Raw genomic sequence first — 22,099 nt, 5'->3', positions numbered from 1 at the left:
CAGTATCAACAAGTTGACACTATCCTTGCCCCAATGGCATTTATAAACCTGGACATTTTTTGGGCAGATATCTATTGGGGAGGGCCTATTCATGGGCAGATAAGCTGCTGACTCCATCTAAAGTCATAGGTGGTCTCTGATAGGCTGCAATGTCTGCTTTCAGAAGAAGACTGCTTAACTGCAGGTGTCAATCATTGGAAGCTGTCCGTTGCTGTACTTATACACATGCTGGCTCATTCCAAGTCATAGACTTACGTCAGTGGTTGTTAGCCCAACTGCGCTTCCTCCCCCCCAAAATGAGAGGCACTATCACCTAATCTCACTCTACATGGCCTTCAGAGGGGTGCCTCAAGGACTGGAAAACACTGGTTTATGTAGCATCTTAGAGTGTTATCAATGGCCATTATTCCCAGTACCTTAGCCACCAAACATACATTGCTCTACAAACTAGTAAAGCACGGTGTGCCCTAGAACAACATATGAATAAAGTGCTTTGTGCACCTGGAAACAAAAAAAAAAGTTAGTTAGGGTTGAAAAAAGACAAAGTTCGACCCCTCCAAATGAAAACCCAGCAGCCATACATACACCCCTCCATACTTTCACATAAATAATATATAACCATATCTATACTAACTAGAGTTTAGTATCACAATAGCCTTTGATATTATGTCTGTCCAAGAAATCATCCAAGCCATTCTTAAAGGCATTAACTGAATCAGCCATCACAACATCACCCGGCAGTGCATTCCACAACCTCACTGTCCTGACTGTGAAGAACCCCCTACGTTGCTTCAAATGAAAGTTCTTTTCTTCCAGTCTGAAGGGGTGGCCTCTGGTACGGTGATCCTCTTTATGGGTAACAAGGTCCCCTGTTATTTGTCTCTAATGTACTTGTAAAGTGTAATCATGTCCCCTCGCAAGCGCCTTTTTTCCAGAGAAAACAACCCCCAACCTTGATAATCTACCCTCATAATTTAAGTCTTCCATCCCTCTAACCCCTCTTTAGTTGCACTTAGTCTCTGCACTCTCTCCAGCTCATTTATATCCCTCTTAAGGACTGGAGTCCAAAACTGAACTGCATACTCCAGATGAGGCCTTACCAGGGACCTATAAAGAGGCATAATTATGTTTTCATCCCTTGAGCTAATGCCCTTTTTTATGCAGAAAGACAGAACTTTATTTGCTTTAGTAGCCACAGAATGACACTGACCAGAATTAGACAACTTGTTATCTACAAAAACCCCTAGATCCTTCTCATTTAAGGAAACTCCCAACACACTGTCATTTAGTGTATAACTTGCATTTATATTATTTTTGCCAAAGTGCATAACCTTGCATTTATCAACATTGAACCTCATTTTCCAGTTTGCTGCCCAGTTTCAGAACTTAGACAAATCACTCTGCAAAGTGGCAGCATCCTGCATGGAACCTATAGTTCTGCACAATTTAGTATCATCTGCAAAAATAGAAACAGTACTTTCAATGCCCACCTCCAGGTTGAAAAGCAGAGGACCTAGTACAGAGCCCTGTACACTAACAACACTGGTCCAATTAGAAAATGTTCCATTTACCACCACTCTTTGTAGTCTATCTTTTAGCCAGTTCTCTATCCAGGTACAAATACTATGTTCATCATCCTTCCTATGACTTTCTGCTTGTGTCTGTATAATCTTACAGAAAAAAAATGTGAACTGCCCAGTACTGGACCAACTCAGGTTGTTAAAATCAGTTTTGTTCGATACCAACTCATCAAACTTCCAGAACTGCACCAAAGCCAACATTGTGATCAGTTTTCTCACAGGTGCAATACAATAAAGTGTGATCGCCAACACCATATAAATTCAACAAAGCAATGTAGCACTCTTAGGAATATAACTAGTCCAAAACTATTTATATCCTTTAAGTGTTGACTTTTTCCACCACAGATGGCATTTTAGGCTAGATAAAAACATGTTTCTATATGTTTGCAGCTATATCACTCTTCCATAATGTTCAGCTTTTTGAAATATCTTCTTCATTTGTACCATGGATGGTTCCCCATTTCTCCAACTCAGGATTTTTGGTTGCTTTTCTGACTAATGCTCCCTGACCCAGCCCCTGAACTTTGGTTGACAGCCATCTCTGGGCAGAGTCCATTTTTAATAATGGTTTTCCCAGTGCTCTGGGGAATGTTTCTTTTTTAACCCAACCCTAATTAGTCCTTCTTCAGAACTTTTATCCTAGACGTTTAATAGTTCCATGGTGGTCATGTTACTGTGTAAGTTGTGTAGTTTTTCTGTTTCAACATTATGGACTATTTATTGTAAATATTGACGTAAAATCCCAAATCTTAAAGCTAATTTAATTTTACATGTGGCATGGTCCAAGAGGACGAATGTGGCACTGAATGAAAATCATGCAATTTAAATACATATGGATACATTTAAAAAAGTAATAAGTATAATGAGCAGGCACAAAAAAGAGCCCGTTATTCCATTGCTCTTCAATCACTTACACTTCAACATAGGGTTGTAAGCTTATCAACAATAATGTTGAATGGGTGCAGGGTATAATACATAGTCTCATATTCTCTGCTATGTGTTGTATGGGGAGGGAGCTTTGTTACAGAATCCAAGCCCTTGAGTAAGAATTTATAATGCACCTGATACCATCATACACTACATCATGTATCTCTTTTCACTAATTTAACACCAGAGGTGCACAAACTGTGTATCAGGTCCCCTTGGGAGATGTAGTTTATAGAGAGATTTTGGATGAATCCTTATTTTCTATCCTAGATATTTCTGAAAGCTTGCCCCACCTCTGAGGCAAACCGGAGAAAAATCCAAAATCGGAGCAAATCCACTAGAAGTTTTATATATACATAAAAAGTTGAACAAACAAGTTTATTCTTTTCAACTTATGTTACTGTGTTACATATGCCTATCAGTGTATGCTACCCTGGAGGAAAATGATGCACAGGTATGTGATCTATTATCTGGAAACCTAGTAACCAGAAAACTGAATTACAAGAAGACCAATTCTGTAATAATAAAACAGTAACGTTTACTTGATGGTAACCAAGCTGCATAAATCCATTTTGGTGCCAAAACTATCCATTTAGGTTTATTTCCTGTTTAAATGGGGTTTTTTTTGTAAACTTAAAGGGGACCTGTCACCCTAAGAAATAATTGCACATATTTTTCTTCCATGTTAGTTGAGCAAACTAAATTTTACTTTACACAAGATAAATTATTTAAATGTTGTTTCCTTCAGTCTTGGAATTCACAATCACAGCAAATGGGCAGATGCCATTTTGTGGACACTGTTATTAAGGCAATTTTGTACCACTCCAAAATCTTGTGTATGTACCAGAATTGGGGACCTCATGCCCATGCACAAGTTAACAATTATAGAGCTCGAGGAGTGAGAAGCACAGTGAGGTGCTAAATGTAAAATGAAAGTAACAGACCTCTTTGGGCAGGCAATACATGATTGACATTGCTTATATGTTAAATACCTTTATACCAGGAATGGATGCTTTAATAAATTAGATAATTTGTGTTTCATGTATAATTTGCAAAGGACTTTTATTTTTTTTTTAAATCTTATTATTTATTGTGTTTTTTCAACAAATATACATAATATCATCATATATTTCTCTAAGGAGTAAGATCTAGTATTTTCCATAAATCTAACAAAACAAAACAACAGACAAAACAAAAAGGAAAAAAAAAAAATTATGATAAAAAGGTCCAATACAATGTAGGTTTTATGTTTTGGTCTTAGATAGCCAAATATTATGTGCTTCTTGTATTATTATTTTCTCTCTAAAACCTCTTGGTACTGCTTTTTCATATTCTAGATCTAGATTATTTGTTACTTCTTGTTGTATTTGGTGTATATTTGGAACATCCTCTTTTTTCCAGTTTCTAGCTATTAGGAGTTTACAGGTATTTAATATTTGGAAAGTCAGCATTTCTAGGCTCTTATTAGGAAGTTTGTCATGTAGATTTAATAGCATTGCTTCTGGAGATAATGGAATATTTTGTTGAGTGACTTTTGTAATAAATGATCTTGCAGCTAGCCAAAGACTTTGTATATTTTTACAATTCCACCAGATGTGTAGCATATCTCCTATATCTTTGTTACATCTCCAACATAGATTTGAAGCTTCAGGATACATTTTTGCTAGCAAAGGAATTTTATTATACAGCTTTTTATGTGTGGGTCCCCTTTAATGTATGGTGATCCAGAAAAAAACCTTATCCAGAAAACTCCAGGCCCCGAGCATTCCGGATAATAGATTCCACACTTGTATTAACATCTCTTAATTGCTTTACTACTACAGTACAAAAAGAACCAAAATTGGTGCTTAGGTAACACTTCCACAAAAATCCACTGTCAGTTTAGTCTTTTGATGTCAATTCTATTTTCTAAGTTCCAAATGAATTCATATTGTATGGGATTTATGAAACACTGGCACCCACGGATAGAAACATTAGAACGACTGTTTATCCACAATCACTTGTTTTGTTTGGATTTAATCAGCATAAATAGTCTTGTGAATCAAAAAATAAATAAGGATCTGTTTATAATCACGAGTCACTGGATATTAATGCTTTTACATTTATCCAGCACCTAGAATCTCAAAGTATTCTTTAATATCTTAGTCTGTCTGTGTCCCCATCTTAGCGATTATAAAATAGAAGCATTGTAGTCCATGGTCCATCTCTTAGTTGGGAGCACAATCAGTGTTCTCTATAATTTGGTTGTGTGGGCAAACAATATATTTTGTGACTTTCAAAGACATTGGGGCTCATTTATCAACACTGGGCAAATTTGCCCATGGGCAGTTACCGATAGCAACCAATCAGTAATTTGCTTTTTAAAGCCTGCTGCAAGTAGAACAATGAATTCATCAATCTGATTGGTTGCCATGGGTTTCTGCCCATGGGCAAATTTGCCCAGTGTTGATAAAAGACCCCCATTGTGTGCAACAATTATGCTTACACAAGTTCCACAGTTATGAAGGATTTATATGCACAGAGATTGTTATTTAGGGATGAGCTGACTTTTTTTGCATTCTTAAACTATACATTTTCCACTCTGGTTATTATTATATTATCTATGTTTCTTTGCACAAGTGTGGCTCTCTGCTTTGCGTGCTGTATGTGTGAATTCTTGAGAACAAAGAAAAAACCTAGAAGTGTTAAAAAATGCTAAGTACAATGAGCAGGTCCTATTCTGGGGCCTTCTATCATGAAATGCTAGAGTATTTTGTCATGAAAGCCACTAAATGCTGAGGATTCTGTGTCAGGTATAATTGGCCATTGTATCATGAAATGCTGGAATGTCATGAAATTCTGTAATTAAATGCTGGGGCTTCCAAGCTATAAAATGCTGGGTCCACTGCTATTATGTTGTAAAATTCTGGAATCACTATGCAAATGAGCTGTGCAATGTGCAAGACTTTAAAGGTGGGTGGTCTTACATGTGGTAGTGGCTTCAATTCATGGCCATGGCTAAAAAGTACATGTACATGAGTCTTTTCAACAACAGCAAGACGTCTCAAAACCAGTTAGAGGAAAAAGCATAAACCAGGGGTCCCCAACCTTTTTTACCTGTGAGCCACATTCAAATGTAAAAATAGTTAGGTAACAACACAAACATGAAAAAAGCCATGGGGATGCCAAATGAGAGCTTTGGCAATTTGGTAGCTCCTATGTGGACTGACAGCCGACAAAAGGCTCTGTTTGGCGGCACAACTGGTTTTTATGCAACCAAAACGTGCCTCCAAACCTGGAATTCAAATATAATCACCTGCTTTGAGGCCACTAAGAGCAACATCCAAGGGGTTGGTGAGCAACATGTAGCTCACAAGACACTGGTTGGGTATCACCCAAAAGCCAATAGCGTGTGCCCATATCAAGCAAATGAAGGACTCCAGTTGAATCCTTAAGAAAAGCTATACTAGGTTGCTCTTATGTTTTTCAACCAACACTCCAGATGTGAAACATGATTGTTTAAAGTAATACTTAGAAATGAGTAGTTCTTTTGTGCCACACTACTTTATAGGCCATTGTTATGCAGAGCTCTTGATAAGTTTGACCCTATTGTGGGCACAAGGGCCAAAAAGTATTGCACATACATATTTGCATTTTTTAATATGTCTTCATTTTGTAACATAAAACATATTAAAAATTAAATCTTGAGTTTTATTGCTGTAAAATTAATACACCATAGAAAACACAATTTCAGTGTGTTGTTTTAAAGTTATGTGACTAAGAGTAAATGTGACCAGTTATTTTTAGGTGGCCAAGCCCCTGTTACCAAGATGGTTGACTTGATTGACCATGACGCTGCTGTTTCTTACATATGCATTGGTAAATAAATAAGAACCAAGTTAATGCTTTGTATTCAGCGCATCTATCATTCCTGTTCAAAACCAAAAACGCTTGTATGGTATTTTCATATGAACTCTGCAGAGCTTGTGCTAGTCATAGGATCTTGTGTCAAGTTATTTTAACAGTTGATCCACAGCTTGTAATTAATTAATGATTAAACAGATAAATTGGCAGTTGAATTACGAGATTCAGTTCCATTCCAGATCATACAGAACAGTGGAAAGTTACACAGGTATGAGCTCTCATATTTCTTATTGAAATATTTATTTTAAGCAGTTATATTGGCAGAAATAATAAAAGTAGAAATATTGTATAAAATAGCAGATAAATAGAAATAGATAAATAATTATATATATATATATATATATATATATATATATATATGTATTATATATAGATATTAATATATATAATATACATATATATATATATATATGTATATATATATATATCTGTAAAAATTAATATATAGATAGATTGAGATAAATAATAATATAGATAAATAACAAATTGCAAATAAGGGATCATTGTATAGTTTTTATTGTCTTTAGTAGAGGCAGTTCCACACCAGAGAAAAATGCCCACATAGTACAAGAGATTGTCAGTAGCCCCTGTTCTATAAAATATTGCAGCTCCATTGGCTTTATACAAAAAAAATGTCTGTTATTTTTTTATTCATTTAGGTCATGATATACTGTTTCTAGTACATGTATAGGATCTGGAAACCTGTTACCCAGAAGGCTCTGTATTACAGACTCCGTATGCATCTAATTATTTATGGTTTTTAAAAACGATTTCCTTTTTCTTTGTATACATAAAACGGAACCTTGTACAGGTATGGGATCCATTATCTGGAAACCTGTTATCCAGAAAGCTCAGAAATTACAGAAAGGCTGTCTCCCATAGACTCCATTATAATCAAAAATTCTAAAGTTTAAAAAATTATTTCCTTTTTCTCTGTAATAATAAAAAGGGGTGTCCAAACTTTTTGCAACGCGGGCCAGATTTGGTGAGGTGAAAATATGTGGGGGCCGACCATACAACCTGACATTCTTTGAACCATTACCATTAGTTAATGTTTCTATTGCTAACACCTTCAGCACACAGGCAGCAGTACAGACCAAGTGGCAGATCATTTCACTAATGTGTCCAAATATTACGGAAATATTTAATGACTGAGGCTGCGGGCCAGTGTAATTTTGAAAACGGGTCGCAAATGGCCCCCGCCCGGAATTTGGACATGCCTGATATAAATAATCCATATTGGAAGCAAAACCATCCTCTTGAGTTTATTTAATGTTTACATGATTTTCTAGTAGATTTAAGGTATGAAGATCCAAATTACGGAAAGACCCGTTATTCAAAAAGCCCCATGTCCCAAGGATTCTGGATAATAGGTCCATTATCTGTACTTGATCCTAACTAAGATGTAAATAATCTTTACTGAGGCAAATCAATCCTATTGGGTTTCATTAATATTTACATTTTTTTTTAGCAGATTTAAGGTATGGAGATTCAAATTACAAAAAGATCCCTTATCCAGAAAACCCCAAGTCCCAAGCACTCTGGATAACAGGTCCTATACCTGTTGTAGGAAAGTCTAAAACAACTGGACTTGCTGAGTAATATGATTCACCCGAGTGGCTTTTATAGATCGACTATAAAAGATATTTTCAGGACTATTCACCAAGTCCAATTAATTTAGACATCACTGCTGGTGATGGTGTAAGATCAACAACTTCAAAAAGATAAATATATATCAAAGGCATTTTAAAGGACAAGGAAAGGCTAAACACAATAAGGGGTGTAGAGAAAGGATACCTAATTGCAGGCTAACAGTGGAGTAAGTTTTTAAAAGATCCTTAGCCGATTATTTCCAAAAACCACAAAGTATAGCAGTAACATTACCCAAAAAGCATTGCACTGGTCTCAAGACCAAGACTGCAGCGCATAAACAACAGCTATTCTTTCATTTTGCTGCATGCGCACATCCGATGTTTCATCCCCTAGAGCTAACTGTGTCTGAAGAACCAGCACAGCTATGCCCGCCCTCCTCGCACATGCGCAGATGAATGGAAAGAACACACATGGTGACGTGATCCGGTTAAAAATGTCGGCAGCAATCTTCTAATAAAGAGAAAAGCTAAAGGGAGAAACTTATGCCTTTTCAGAAGGTATTTCCACAAAAAAGTTAGCAGTCTGGGAGAGGGTACTGCAAGTCTGCAACTATTATAAATGATCCACTTACTAAAAACAGGCTTTCCTTGTCCTTTAAGTGTAAAAAGAAGGTGCAAACACAGAGGGGGCTGAAGAAAAGGAGCATACAAGTGCAAATATTAAATGAAGGAAGGACCAAAGGTAGCATTAACATTCTTGTGTGTTATTCGTAGGGTGTGCTTGACAAAGGGGTACGCCCCGAAATGTTGCATCCGCAAATAAATGAGCAAGGGTTTCCCTGCTAGAAATATCCTATTGTGCCGGTGATTTTCTACTTCTTTATTCATAGAGTGAACATTTATTTTCTATCCTAAACATTCTTTAAAGGGGTTGTTCACCTTTGAGTTAACTTTTAGCATGATGCAGAGAGTGGCAATTTGCCATTGGTTTTCATTTTTATTTTTTTATTTTTTTTTTAATTATTTATTTAGCTTTTTATTCAATAGCTCCCCAGTCTGCAAATTTTAGTAATCTGGTTGCTAGGGTCCAATTTACCCTAGTAACCATACATTTATTTGAATAAGAGATTGGAAAATGAATAGGAGAGGGCCTGGATAGAAAGATGAGTAATACAGACTAGCAATTAAAATACATTTGTAGCCTTACAGAGCATTTGTTTTTAGATGGAGTCAGTAACCCCCATTTGAAAGCTGGAAAGACTATAAAAAAAAGGAAGGCCAATTGAAAAGTTGCTTAGAATTAGTCATTTCATAACATACTAAAAGTTAAGGTCAACCAGCCCTTAAAGCTATGGCTGAATGGTTGATACACCACTGTATTCATATATCGGTTTCCTTGTTATAAGAGACCCTAATAAAATTCAAAGGGGGCTTGAACCTATATAACCACTAAACCAGTAATCCCCAACAAGTAGCTTGTGAGCATCATGTTGCTCGTCGACCCCTTGGTTGTTGCTCCCAGTGACCTCCAAACAGGTGCTTATTTTTGAATTTCTATATATGTATACTGCCAAACAGAGCCTCCTGCTGGCTGCAAGTCCACATAGGAGCTACCAATACCCAATCACAGCCCTTATTTGGAAGCCCTGGAAACTTTTTGCATGTTTTTGTTGCTCTTCAAAATGATTTTATACGTAAGTGTGGCTCATGGGTAAAAAAGGTTGGGGGCCCCTGCACTATATACTAAAGGTTTGTTTAAGCACCCCTATACAATATATGAGCTCTGAATTCCTTCAACAGCTTGTAAATCAAGTCTTCTATACATTTCTCAAGTAAACACGGTCACATCAATACAAAATCCAGCATAAACACAAAGTATATATTAAGGAGAAGACAAAACCATACAGATGATTTTGTAAAGTTTGTGTGTCTTTTTTTATATCATGGTTTCTTTGGTTTATAGTTTTCTTTTGTCCTTGCAGCATTCATGTTGTGGTCACCTGCAATATGTGCTTTTCTCCTCCTTGCACTGTGAGTACCCCATTGAAAGTAATTGATATTGATGGAGAATTCTTTTTAGGTGGGTCTATAAAATAACCTTGTACCAATCAAGAATATGCCAGACTACATTTTCCAGCTTTGTCATGAACAAATGAAAAAGCAGGGGATGTTTTTAGTTGTACATAACCACAGACTTTACATCACTATTGTTCATATTTTTTTCCCCTCATTCCTACCTATCTCCTGTAATCCCTCTGAATTACCTGCCAACAATTATGGACATAGAAAATCCATTTGGATCAATAAGTAGCTCTGTCCTTTTTATTTTCTGATCCACTTTCAATTGTTCTGCTATGTGAATATCCAGGATACATGGATTGGTTGTTAGCCCCAAAGAAAAGTTTAAAAAACTGTTTTAATAAAATGTGGACCCATAAATAAACTTAGACGTGGAGAGCTTTCACCAGTTATGTTGTACTAGATTAATGTTATTGTAGTGATGAATTGTGTACTGTATGGGTGGTTTATAAGCAAGCCAATAGTTGGAATGCAATTCAATCCAAGGATAACTGAAACCAGACTTAAGCCTGCATACATGAAGTTTAATTTTTTTACAGTAAAAAAAAAGGGATTTAGGTGCTCAAAACTCACCCCCTGCATGTTCTTCTTGGTGTAGCTCCATTTTCGTTTTCCGGGTGCTCTGCCATCAGTGTTCCCACTGAAATAATATTTGCTCAAAAGATTGGAAGGCGGCACTCTGGTTAAAAGAAAGACTATAGCCTATGATTAAGGGTCAGTGACCTGTTGGAATAAACTACCTTTTCTTTTAACCGGAGTGCCGCCTTCCAATCTTTTGAGTTAATTTTTTTTAACATGGCCTGTTCTGCACAAAATGAATATTCTGCCCCTACGCAGCTTACTGAACCTTCCAGTTTTCAGTTGCACAGCCCTCAATCCAAGGTACCAATGTGCACATATATCATGAATCCTATAGCCCAAGCTGTGCACTGCATGTTTGTTAAGTCTTGGGTACAGTGGAGCAGGGCCATGCAGAAGGAAGGGAAGTTTAGGCAGCAGCGAGACCTTCTTTTATTATAAAATAATAGCATTAAGGTAAGTTCTAAATCTGCAAAATTAAGTCCAAGTTTTATGTCCCCTATAACGCAGTTCTTCTGGTTAAAATGTGAAACTGAAGATTGGGATTAAATCTCTACTCTGTTTCTTTGATATATATAAGTACAGTTTACTGGTTTCATCATCTATGTCTATAGTTGTAAAGCAAACCAGTTCATATAGACATTATATAAATGTTTGTGGGTGAGCCCTGTTGCCCAACTTGCAGTGCAGAACATTAAAAGATAACTGCGACATTTAGGGTTAAAATTACTTCTTATGTTATCAAGACATTGGAATTGTTTGAATGAATATTTTTAAGTATTGCAGTATCTTTTCCCACTTTTTCTTTACAGAACAGGGGCAAGTCAAGGAGGGGTAAGCTTAAATAACCAACCATTGAATTTAGCATGTTTAGTTTATTGCAAAATGAAGGCAGAATTAACAGCGACCGACTTATAAAATGGTATCTCTCTGGAAGTGTAAAAAAAATGCTATAATTGTAAATGGTTGTGTAATGAGTGCAGATTGATCGTTTGTACCTCATGGTATGTGCCAAGGGAATTCCTGTTACCTGAGAGGGGATCCCTCAGGGATAGAGTGAAGAATAAGGGACAGCAGAAGCACAAAATAAGAAGAGAGGAATTACATGCAGGCACAGGCAGCACAACCATAAGGATCCTGAAATAATTCTGCAATAGGGCTGAAAATGGGTAGGACAGGAATGTAGCAAGCAAAGACCATAGATTAAGTAGGACAGGGGCAAAGGAATAGTTCATATCACAGAGCAACAAAGGAGAAATTCAATGAATAATGAACATGGATAACGCTGGATACGGTCAGAGAAGATGCAGGAATGGAGAAAGGAGGATATTAAAGCAGTATAACAGGAGCAGGATACCAAGAGCCCCTTGACTGCTTTCCGAGCCTAATTGTTGGAAAACAGCACTGTAAAAATGAAATGTTGTCGTACCCATGTCCAACTAAACGCCATGTGGTGGTCCTAGCTATTTAAATCTTGTCACTGGCTGGCACATTCGTGCCTGGCCACCCTGGATGTAAATTCTAGGGCAAATCAACAGTAACCTCTATTTTAATGTTTACCTTCAGAATTCACATTTATCACAATATTGATCTCCATAGATCGATATCTTGACAGTGAAGAACTGTAGGATGGTTATATTTCTGGTCAAAAATATTTCCTGACCTCTAGAAAGGTTCGCTCTACCCAGAAGTATTTTTAATGTATCTGTTTTATTTTACAGAAAGTAGCATTGGTATATCCACTTGAAGCTGGATTTCATCGTCGCTCTGTAATAACAATAATCGGGGCAGTGGACCCAGATGCCAAAGAGTAAATAACATTTACATTGTTACTGAAAGCAAAGCATGTCTCTCCCCCTTTACCCACTACACTTAACTTTCTACAATGCCTTGATTAACAGAAAGAAGTGTACAAGGCATTGTGAGAATTAATTTTTGTGTGGCTAATTTTGTAAGGACGAGATCCAGAATGTAGGTAGCATATTGACTAATCTGAGTGGCTGGGTGCAATGGCTGTGACCTGGATGGATTGAATATCAAACTTTTTAAATCTGGAGATATGCTATTTCTTAGCCATGCAGCATGAGGTTTTTTTTTATTATCTAATACATTCATATTATGGCAGTCCTAATATATTCTGTGTGTTTCAAACACACACTAGAAAAATGCCCGATACCGGTGGGACAGTCGGGTTCGGGCCGACCTTGCACCCCCATTTGTGGGTGGCGGGCGGGGAGAACAGGAAGAAGCGCTTGACCCGGATCAACTGACGGCTTCCGCTTTTATAGCCGCGCTCCTGCTTGCCCTTTTTGTGATGTCATCGGCGGGGCTGGGCGGCGTGGGTCTATAAAAGGAACCCGGAAGTTGGGCACAGTTTTCGGGTCGGGTGCAGGTGGGGTTTTACCCGACCCGCACATCACTATTTTACACCCAGTATATCTTCTGTATTTCTCAACTAAAAATATTCTCAACTAAAAATATTCTCAACTAAAAATATTCTCAACTAAAAATATTCTTTTACAGTTTTAGAGTTGATTTTGAAATAGATGGCAGTAACATCTTGTTTCATTTCAACCCACGATTTTACGGACCAAAGAAAATAGTTCTTACTGCAAAAAGCAATGGTGCATGGCAGAAAGAGAAATATCTTAATAACCCCTTAAAGCCTGGAAGCAAGTTTAAGGTAAAAAAAATAATAGAAATGTATAGAGTAAAATGAAACCATCATTATAGTGGTGATGCGTTTTTCAGTTTAATGGTATTGGGTGGGTGCAAAGAAGCCCACTGTCCCCAACAGGCCCAGACTGGCAAATGCCAGAGAGGCAGAGTAAGATGCCATAGAAAGTCACTCTTTAGTGGGCTGGTAGGGAACTGTTTGGGCCTCTATGTACTTGGAATGCCAAGGTCTATTTTGACTCCCAGGCCAGACCTGATACCGAATCAGGAAAAAAGTTTTCTATAACTGTTTGGTCTTATTTCATATAAGCCAATGCACCGAATCCAGGATTTGGTTCGATATTCAGCCAGGATTCTGCCTTTTCAGTAGGATTCAGATATGGCAGAATACTCATGCCTGGCCGAACTGAATCAGAATCCTTAAAATCATTTGACTTTTCGGCACAAAACAAGGAAGTAAAAAAAATGTTAACCTCACTTTTCCCCTTCCCAACCCTGTTTTATATTCGGCCAAATCGTCCACGGAGGATTCAGTGGTTTGGCTGAATCCAAAATAGTGGATTCGGTGCATCCCTATTAATCAGACATGCAAATTCTGCTGAAGAAGACGCCATAAGTTTTGGACAGCCTCCTTCTCCACCATTTTGTTCCTTGCCTGCCTAAAATTTTGAGTTGTTTGTCCTATATTAATTTATTGCACATAAACATTAGAATGGTGTATAATCTCTGTAAATTACTGTGAAATATATTATTGCCATCAAAAAATATGATAGTAATAATACTGTAGTATTTAGCTTTCGTAAATGTTTTACTACAAATTACAAATAAATGTGCATTGCCACATGTGGAAATTAAATGCAAGGAAGTTAAGTAGAGAAAGTACATAGAAATATAGATGGTGGGCTCCCTGTCCTGGTGGGTAATTGGCAAATGATTATAAAAACTATCCTGCAGACTTGCCAACATTCTGGGTTGGGCACGAGGAAGATAATCTGACATCCCACTACATGTACTATGTGCCAATTTTTTTTAATACCACATTTTCCTAAAGGTAACAGAACAGCAGCAATTACCGGTGATGTTGCCCAGAGCAAACAATCGGCAATTATATTTCAATAGTTAGAAAACAAAAGCAAAGATTGCTTGGTTGCTATTGCTTAGTTATGAGCTATGAGCAACATCCCCAGTAATGTTTCACACCACTTTTTACACAGCATGATAAATAGACCCCTGAAGCAAGTTCTTAAAGGAATTGTTTAGTATAAAAAATAAAACTGGCTAAATAGGTAGGCTATGCAAAGTGAAAAATATTTTCAATGTAGTTAGTTAGCCAAAAATGTAATGTATAAAGGCTGGAGTGACTGGATGTCTAACATAATAGCCAGAACACTGCTTCCTGCTTTTCAGTTCTCTTGGTTTCCACCAGGCAGTAACCAATCAGTTATGTATCTGCTATCTGCTGTGTAACCTGAGCCTTTCCTCCTTTGAATGGCTGCCCCCCATTGCTACACAGCAGCTTATTTTTATAAACAATAGTAGTGTTTCTAAAGCAAACACAGCCGTTTTACCAGTGCAGGGCAACACTGCATTATATTTGTATTACTTTAAAACATTTTCATTTTTTGATGTTAACGTTCCTTTAAAGTCACTGACTAACTCAGAGTTTGAGAGCTGAAAAGCAGGAAGTTGGGTTAGACATCCAGTCACTCCAGCCTTTATACATTACATTTTTGGCTAACTAACTATATTAGAAACCTTTTTTATTTTGCACAGCCTATCTATTTGCCCAGTTTCTATTTTTACGCTGAACTGTTCCTTTAAAGGCAAAGTGACAGGATCAAACTGCCAGCTATACAAATCAATGCTATGTAAGCATAGAGTTATAGCATGTGTAGACAAAGACAGGCACAAATCATGGGGATAAAAAATCAAGGCATCATGACAGCATCAGTACAGAACAGACTTGTACCTGGCACCAAGGATAACAGCTCATAAACATATGAGGCCTAATGTGAAGTCAAAGTGAAAATCAGGCACAATATCTTGCAAATGCCAGTAGTGACATTATTCATATATGATGTAGCTTGCAAATGATAGTACAGGTATGGAATCTATTATCCAGCATGCTTGGGGCCTGGGGTTTTACACACAAGGGGTCTTTCAGTAATTTGGATCTTTATAATTTAAGTCTACTTAACTTTTGAGTATTAAATATACCCAATAGGATTGTTTTGCCATCAATATGAATTGATGCAGCTTAGCTAGGATCAAGTACAAGGTACTGTTTTACTATAGAGAAAAATAAAAGAATTAAAAAAAATCTGCTCAATATTGACTCTTTAGGAGATGACCTTTCCATACTTTGGAAATTTTTGCTCAATGGATTCCAAAATATGGGGTCCCACACCTGTACTGAAATTATTAATCAATAAAATATGAATTTAATTCATTCTTTTTTTTTCCACTTAAGCTTGAATTTCGGTGTCAAGAAGACTTTTTCAAAATATATTTGAATGGGAAATACCTGCTAGATTTCAAAGCCCGTGTTCATCCACTCAACGCTGTAAGAGCCATAGGCATCTATGGGGATGTTACAGTGAACAAATTTAGCATTAAAGATATGTAACTTTGGCACTTTTGGAAATGATCATAACAGCTGATCACATAAACTTTCCTTAAACATTTCCATGTGTCTGTGTGGGTTTCTTTGTTAATCCTACTCATGAACCATCAGTCTCTTAGTAAAGAATAAAAAAACAGCTATGCCACTAAACGAGACACAATAAGCACCACAGTGGTTGTTAATCAAAATTGACATAACTGATACTTCAGTATTGTGGTCCAATATTTCTCTCCAAAACCCCTTGTCTCCTGATTTTGTGCTGCCATGCACCTAGTTCCAGGGGTAGCAAAGCAACCCTAAAATACTGGCCAGCCCTGTCTCTGTTTGGCTATAGGGATGGTGTTTATTTTAAGCCTTCATTTTTTTTCCTGTAAACACATAGATGCAGTTGAGAATACAGTAAATATATTAGGTTTCTGGGTGGCACAGCACTAACAAATCCTCTTACATTTATTGTGGGTGCTCTGAAGCTACCTCTAACATGTCCGGAAATAGCAGAAAAACTGGTTATTTAAGAGAGCCTATACTGATTATTAGATTACTTACTCCTTAAAATTCAGAAGTGAGTGTTTGGAATCCACAGCTGTGAAAGAATTGGAAAGCAGAATTCTTAGTTTCAAAAAAACATTATTTCTATTAATTTTTCTCTTTATCCAACAGTTAATTTCTAGTGTGGATTTTGCAGTGATGTCTTCCTTTTGAGAAAAGGAAATGTTCCACGATATCCATTCAACAAATGTATTATTGGATGTGGACAAACCAGTTTGTGCATTCTTACTTATCTATATCAGACAATGAATGTGCACTGTAGAAATAGAGACAAGAATGTAGTGTAGCAATTCTTAATACAAAGCACATAGTGTAACTTTTCTCTGCACCTTGCAGCAGACTGAGTGCAAATGTAGAACTCAGGGGTGACAGGAGCATAGTCTGTCACCATCCTTAATTACTGTAGGGGCGCTCCCATGTGCCCCCTCTGAATGGTAGGGAGAGAGAGAGAGAGAGAGAGAGAGAGAGAGAGTGAGAGAGAGAGAGAGAATGGTAGAGGCACAGTTCTTTGTCTCCATGGGAAATTAGCTTAAGGCAGGGCTGTCCAACCTTACGTGGCCCTCCACATCAAAGTCTGGCTGCTGTGTTTGCTTACCATATGTAAGCTTTAGGGCTCTTACTGACGAGCGTTTTTACCTGCATTACATTTTTTCCAATGGGGCTGTACTCACACAGGCACATGTAGGCGCTGAACGCAGGAAAAATGCAGCATGTTGCGTCTCAACCTGCGTTCGGTGCCTACACGCGCCTGTGTGAGTACAGCCCCATTGGAAAAAATGTATTGTTAGTGGCCCCTAAGGTGTTCATATCATATGCCGGGGTACTGTATTATACACAATGGAGGAGGAGGCATATGGATTTATGGCTATGTCTTAATATGACTTAGCTTTTTTCACATATGAGTGACATCCCTGCCAGGGCAGGCACAAGGTAGTTCGGCACCCTAGGCAAGAGCTTCAATCAGTGCTCCCCTGTCCTGCATTACCATTTCCCTCCTTACCATGATGGTTTTTAAATAAAGAGAGCAAGTAAGTGTGCAACACTTTTTAATTTATATTACTGCCCCTGCACCTGTGCAAGCAAGCTCAGCAGGCATCCATCATACAGCCCTCCTGCAGCCATCATATTGCCCCCAATCTTTACCTGTGTCAGCAGCAGCCAAAAATAAATCTGATCACATCATATTGCCCCCAAGTATGTGTCAGTGCCCAGCCCAGCAGCAACAGCAAACATATGGGCCCCAAATCTGTACCTGGCTGTGCCAGCAGGAAGCTTCACACTTTACAGTAATAGAAAGAATGTCTTCAGTTCAGTGCAACTGTGCAAGGCTTAGAGCAGCGTGAGCCACACCAAGCAGGCCACCAGCTCTCTGCCTCTCTCTGTCATCCAACATATCAGTGACGTCATTGACGCGTGTATGCACATCGCGGTGCACCGCACAGAAGGAGCTATTACTTGCCAGCAAGAGGGAGAAGGGGAATGAGATGGATTCCTCCCAACTGGGTGACCATGATTACTGAAACAAATGATTAAATAAACGCTTGAAAAAAGTGCACCCCTCAATGATGGTGCCGTAGACAGTGTCAGGGAGCCGGGATGCTCCCACCAGGGAGGTTGTCAGGATCAAGGAGGAAGCCCACCAGGCAATCAAGGTCGCGGTATCCAAAGGGTAATCAAACGGTTTATCAAAGTCCAGGCAAGAGTTCAAAAGGCAGGCAGAATAACAAGCAAAGTCCAAAGTCCAGGGGTCAGGCAACGATCAGAAGCAAGATACAGTCTTAAACTGGAACAGAGGAAACCCAGGAAACATGCAGGAAATGAATCCTATACTTGGGCGTCATTCTGGCGTCTGGGTAGGGTTTTTGAATTGATTTGAATTTGGCGCCATAGTGACGTCATCGGCGTCCTTGCGCCGACGTCGACGCGCTGATGTCATCGCGCCAGCACCGCTACCCACGTGGCGACCATGGGCGCCGCCATTTTGAGAGCGACGCCGGCAGGGGAGGACATGCCGCCCGGAGCTCCTGGAACTGCTCCGGGCGGCGATTGTGACAGACAGCCGCCTACTCTGCCTACCCATAGTTCCGGCCCTGATCCCTGGGGATCCAACCATCTGTTTTTTTGGTGTGCTATTAATGTGGACATGGTCTTGCGGTAACATGGGTGTGGTCTAAAAACAGGGAGTGGCTAACACTGGCTTCCGTTATTGGCCCTCCACCATGTAGATTGGAAAAATTCCGGCCCTCGGTACCATAGAAGTTGGACAGCACTGGCTTAATGTATTGAAGTATAAGTATTGAGCTATGTATTGGGTGGAAGACTATGTACAGTATTAGGCTAAATCCAGAAATTTGTTCTGATGAAGAACTAACAGACAAACTTTCATCTTTGTTGTTAAGAAATAATGAACCTCGTACTTTAACATATTAGCACTGTAGAATGAGGGCAAAACCTACCCATTCCTCATTTGTGGAAACAAGCACTCATTTGGCCAGCCCAGCAGATATTTTACCAATCAGGCTGATATAACAGAAGACTATGCCTGATTTAGCCCTTGTGTGGTAGGATTTTCAAGCCTATTGGTATTGGTAGAAAAGCAGTCAGATATTGATCTAGCATTATTTTGTTACCATTCAGGGGCCAATAAGCTGGTGACTCTGGTGGCAAATAGCTAAATTTACAGCTAATGGCTGCCCGTGTATAGACACATTTATGATGTGTTATACCTTTAGGATATTTTTTTTAACACTTGCCTTTTTTAGGAATGGATCAGCTGCTGTGAGTAGCAACTCCCTGGCATCCAGCATTCTTAGGCAGCAGTTAATAGGGAGCACAACATTTATACACATCTATAGATATAAAAAAATGAATTTCTGTAGTGGGAAGAGTAAACATTTTGTTTAGTGCAGGAAAAAACATGAGATGTGACAGAAAAAGCAAAACCTCCATGTATAAAACAAGAGGTAAAGGAAGCCTGTTTTTTGGCTGGAAATAAAGTTCTGCAAATTCTTGAGAATAAAATGCATATACTTTTTATGGGTGAAAGTCATCATGCTTTGTGCAAAGTATAAATTAAATGTGAATATCTGTTTTATATTTCAGCTTATTATACTGTGACTCATATTCACCATTCCCAGTAATGAAGAGGAAGGGGGGTAGGTGCCACACCCACACCACTGGGCAAACTACAGCGCTCACAAACCAGAGCATTACTGCAACCAGAGCTCCCTTAGTAACAAGCCAGAGATACATAACTGCATTTTTGGAATGTGGAATTTTCTGCCCTTGTGAAACCAAGGGGAATTTAACCAAAGGGCTTAACCCTTTGCTAATGGCAAGTGAGATTCCACATGTTTGCACCGGAATGTACAAGCCCATAATGGAGCGACATTTAAAATTTTCGTATTTTCCACCTACAGGTTTTATGGAGTGAGCTTTATCTTCCTTATGTTATCTTTCCTGTGGTTTTAGTGTAGCTATGCAGTGAATCATAACTGCACACTTTCATTCAGTTTAGTTGGACAAAGTCAAATCCAAATAATCAGATGAAAGAAAAAAGCTTTTCAAGGTCTCTCTGTGGTGTATGTTGATGCTACCAAGGCTGACAGTACCAACTGTAAGGATCCAACAGAACGGCAGCAGATCATAGTGCTCTGACCTGAGCAGTCAGACAATCTACTTGCTACTTGCTATTGAAATCCTTTGTGGGCCCTTAGCCTCAATTATCATTTTCCAAACCTACTACAGGGCATTAGACATTGTTTATTTGTGATTACATTTATTTTATTTATCAAAGGTTAGCTTGCAACTTGTCTGCCAGCATATTCATAAGCGATTCTCAATGTACTGCCAACATTGCCGACATAATGGTGGTTAAGGAGTGTCTCTGTGCACCTATGCCTCATAGCTGGTGATGTCCGTTTAGGTTTGCCCTCTGTAGTGTAAAATACACTGAGTAATGCTGTCATGAATGCAATTGTGGAACACTTGTTTGGGGTAAGCAGTTTCCTGCTAAGCAACACAAACAATGTCGCATTGAGCTCCACTGAGGCTAACTACAGTTATTTTTTTTAAGGGAAGTACTGTTTAGTCAGTACAAATAAATTTGAAAAAAATTACAATATATCTACTGTCATATCTTCCAGCAGACATATGCATGTATTTCCTTGATTAACTTTGCACATAAACAGGGCCACCATTGTGGGGCACAGGGGGGACAGTTGTCCCGTCAGAATCAAAGGTTAAAGGGAGGGCCCGGCTGTGCTGCACTTTAGGATTAGCTGGGCCCCCTTAAGAGTGTTCAAGCAAGCAGAAGAACCTGAGGTAAGTTCCACTAAACACCAATAGTTTTTTAACTTGTATGGGAGGCAGGCCACCAATTAAGTTTTTTAACTTTTATGGGATCCCCTGACCACCAATAGTTTTTTTTTTTAACTTGTAGGTCAGGCCCTGGTCACTAATGGGTTGTTTTAACTTGTATGGGGACCCTGGCCAACAATGGGTTTTTAGTGTTCATGGTTTACCACCCATGTTTTTGTGGCTTTTTTAAAAGTACAAATGTCTAGTGTATACTAAATCTTGGCTTTTTTAAAAGTACAAATGTCTAGTGTATACAAAATCTTGCAGATCAGTTCATATCAATAGTTTATTATTTATTATATGTTATTCATACAGTGCAACAAATATTATGAAGCATGTTACAAATCATTCTCATCAGTCCCTGCCCCAATAGAGGTTACAGTCTAAAGCAGGGAGGAAATTAGGGCTAGGCAGAAGAGGCACATGTCTAGAGTACACCTTCCTACCCTAATTTAAACCCTTCTGTAGTTCCAGCTGAGGCAGCCAGATGAAGGAGCAGGGGGATTTGTTCTGTTCCATGGTGATGTTCCCCCCTGTGCTCAGGGTGGGGTGATTAAGGGCAGGGGGCTTGCCCTGGGTGCCCTTGTCATTTGGCCAAGCACTGGTTGTTGTAGTGTGGGAGGGAACCAGAGTACCCAGAGGTAACCCATGCTGACACTGGTCGAACTCAAGATAGTGCCCAGGTCAGAATTGAACTCAGGAATCACTGGCATAACTACCTATACAGCCGACCTCACGGCCGCAGGGGGGCCGAACAACAGGAGGGCCCGGACCATGGGGTCTGTTGCATCATAGTCCCCCTCCCTGACCCATCTTTTACCTTTAAAATAGCGTTGCAGTTACGACCCGGGAGGTGCGGCATAAGTGGGTCAGGAGGGGGGCCAGGGGAAGATGGCTGTTTGTGCCGGGCCTCCTCAGTAGATTTTTTGATGGGGGGGGGCCTGGCACTGCCAAATTACGGAGCTTTGTGTGACCTGGTGATAAATGGTTTAGAATGAATTGACCCATAGCTTGGCACTGCTTCAGGCTGATGGGCACTAATGAGTATAAACTTTATTCAGTGGCATAACTACAGATGAAGCAGACCCTGGGGCTCATGGGGCCCAGCCGAGGAAGTATAGAGGGTCCCATGAGGCCAGGGCCAGATTTCAGTGGTGGGCGCTCCTAGGCCGTACAGTCCTAGCGCCAGGCCGCACGTCCCCAGTGCTCCTAAGCAAGCAGCTGGGCAACCT

The 22,099-nt window shown here is 39.0% G+C and overlaps 1 protein-coding gene across 1 annotated transcript; it reads left to right on the top strand.

The window, feature by feature from the left end:
* The first annotated feature begins 6,521 nt into the window (after positions 1-6,521).
* LOC108699171 (galectin-4-like) lies at positions 6,522-16,020 on the top strand. Its single transcript, XM_041573247.1, has 6 exons — positions 6,522-6,618; positions 9,985-10,033; positions 11,473-11,494; positions 12,382-12,470; positions 13,184-13,343; positions 15,807-16,020. Exons 1-6 carry the CDS (start codon positions 6,537-6,539, stop codon positions 15,960-15,962), a joined length of 558 nt encoding a protein of 185 aa, XP_041429181.1. The 5' UTR covers positions 6,522-6,536; the 3' UTR covers positions 15,963-16,020.
* The last annotated feature ends 6,079 nt before the right edge of the window (positions 16,021-22,099 follow it).

Source organism: Xenopus laevis, chromosome 8L, assembly GCF_017654675.1.
Source record: "Xenopus laevis strain J_2021 chromosome 8L, Xenopus_laevis_v10.1, whole genome shotgun sequence".
Taxonomy (NCBI): domain Eukaryota; kingdom Metazoa; phylum Chordata; class Amphibia; order Anura; family Pipidae; genus Xenopus; species Xenopus laevis.
Note: the sequence above shows the minus strand (reverse complement) of the source record. Positions and strands in the feature narration are given on the sequence as shown.

What these genes read in the sequence shown, in the direction of transcription:
- LOC108699171 (XM_041573247.1), top strand. Translation starts at nt 6,537, where the DNA reads ATGATTAAACAGATAAATTGGCAGTTGAATTACGAGATTCAGTTCCAT. An exon ending in GCTTTTCTCCTCCTTGCACT is followed by an intron (nt 10,034 to 11,472) that starts GTGAGTACCCCA and finishes TTTTCTTTACAG; the next exon opens with AACAGGGGCAAGTCAAGGAG. An exon ending in GTGGACCCAGATGCCAAAGA is followed by an intron (nt 12,471 to 13,183) that starts GTAAATAACATT and finishes ATTCTTTTACAG; the next exon opens with TTTTAGAGTTGATTTTGAAA.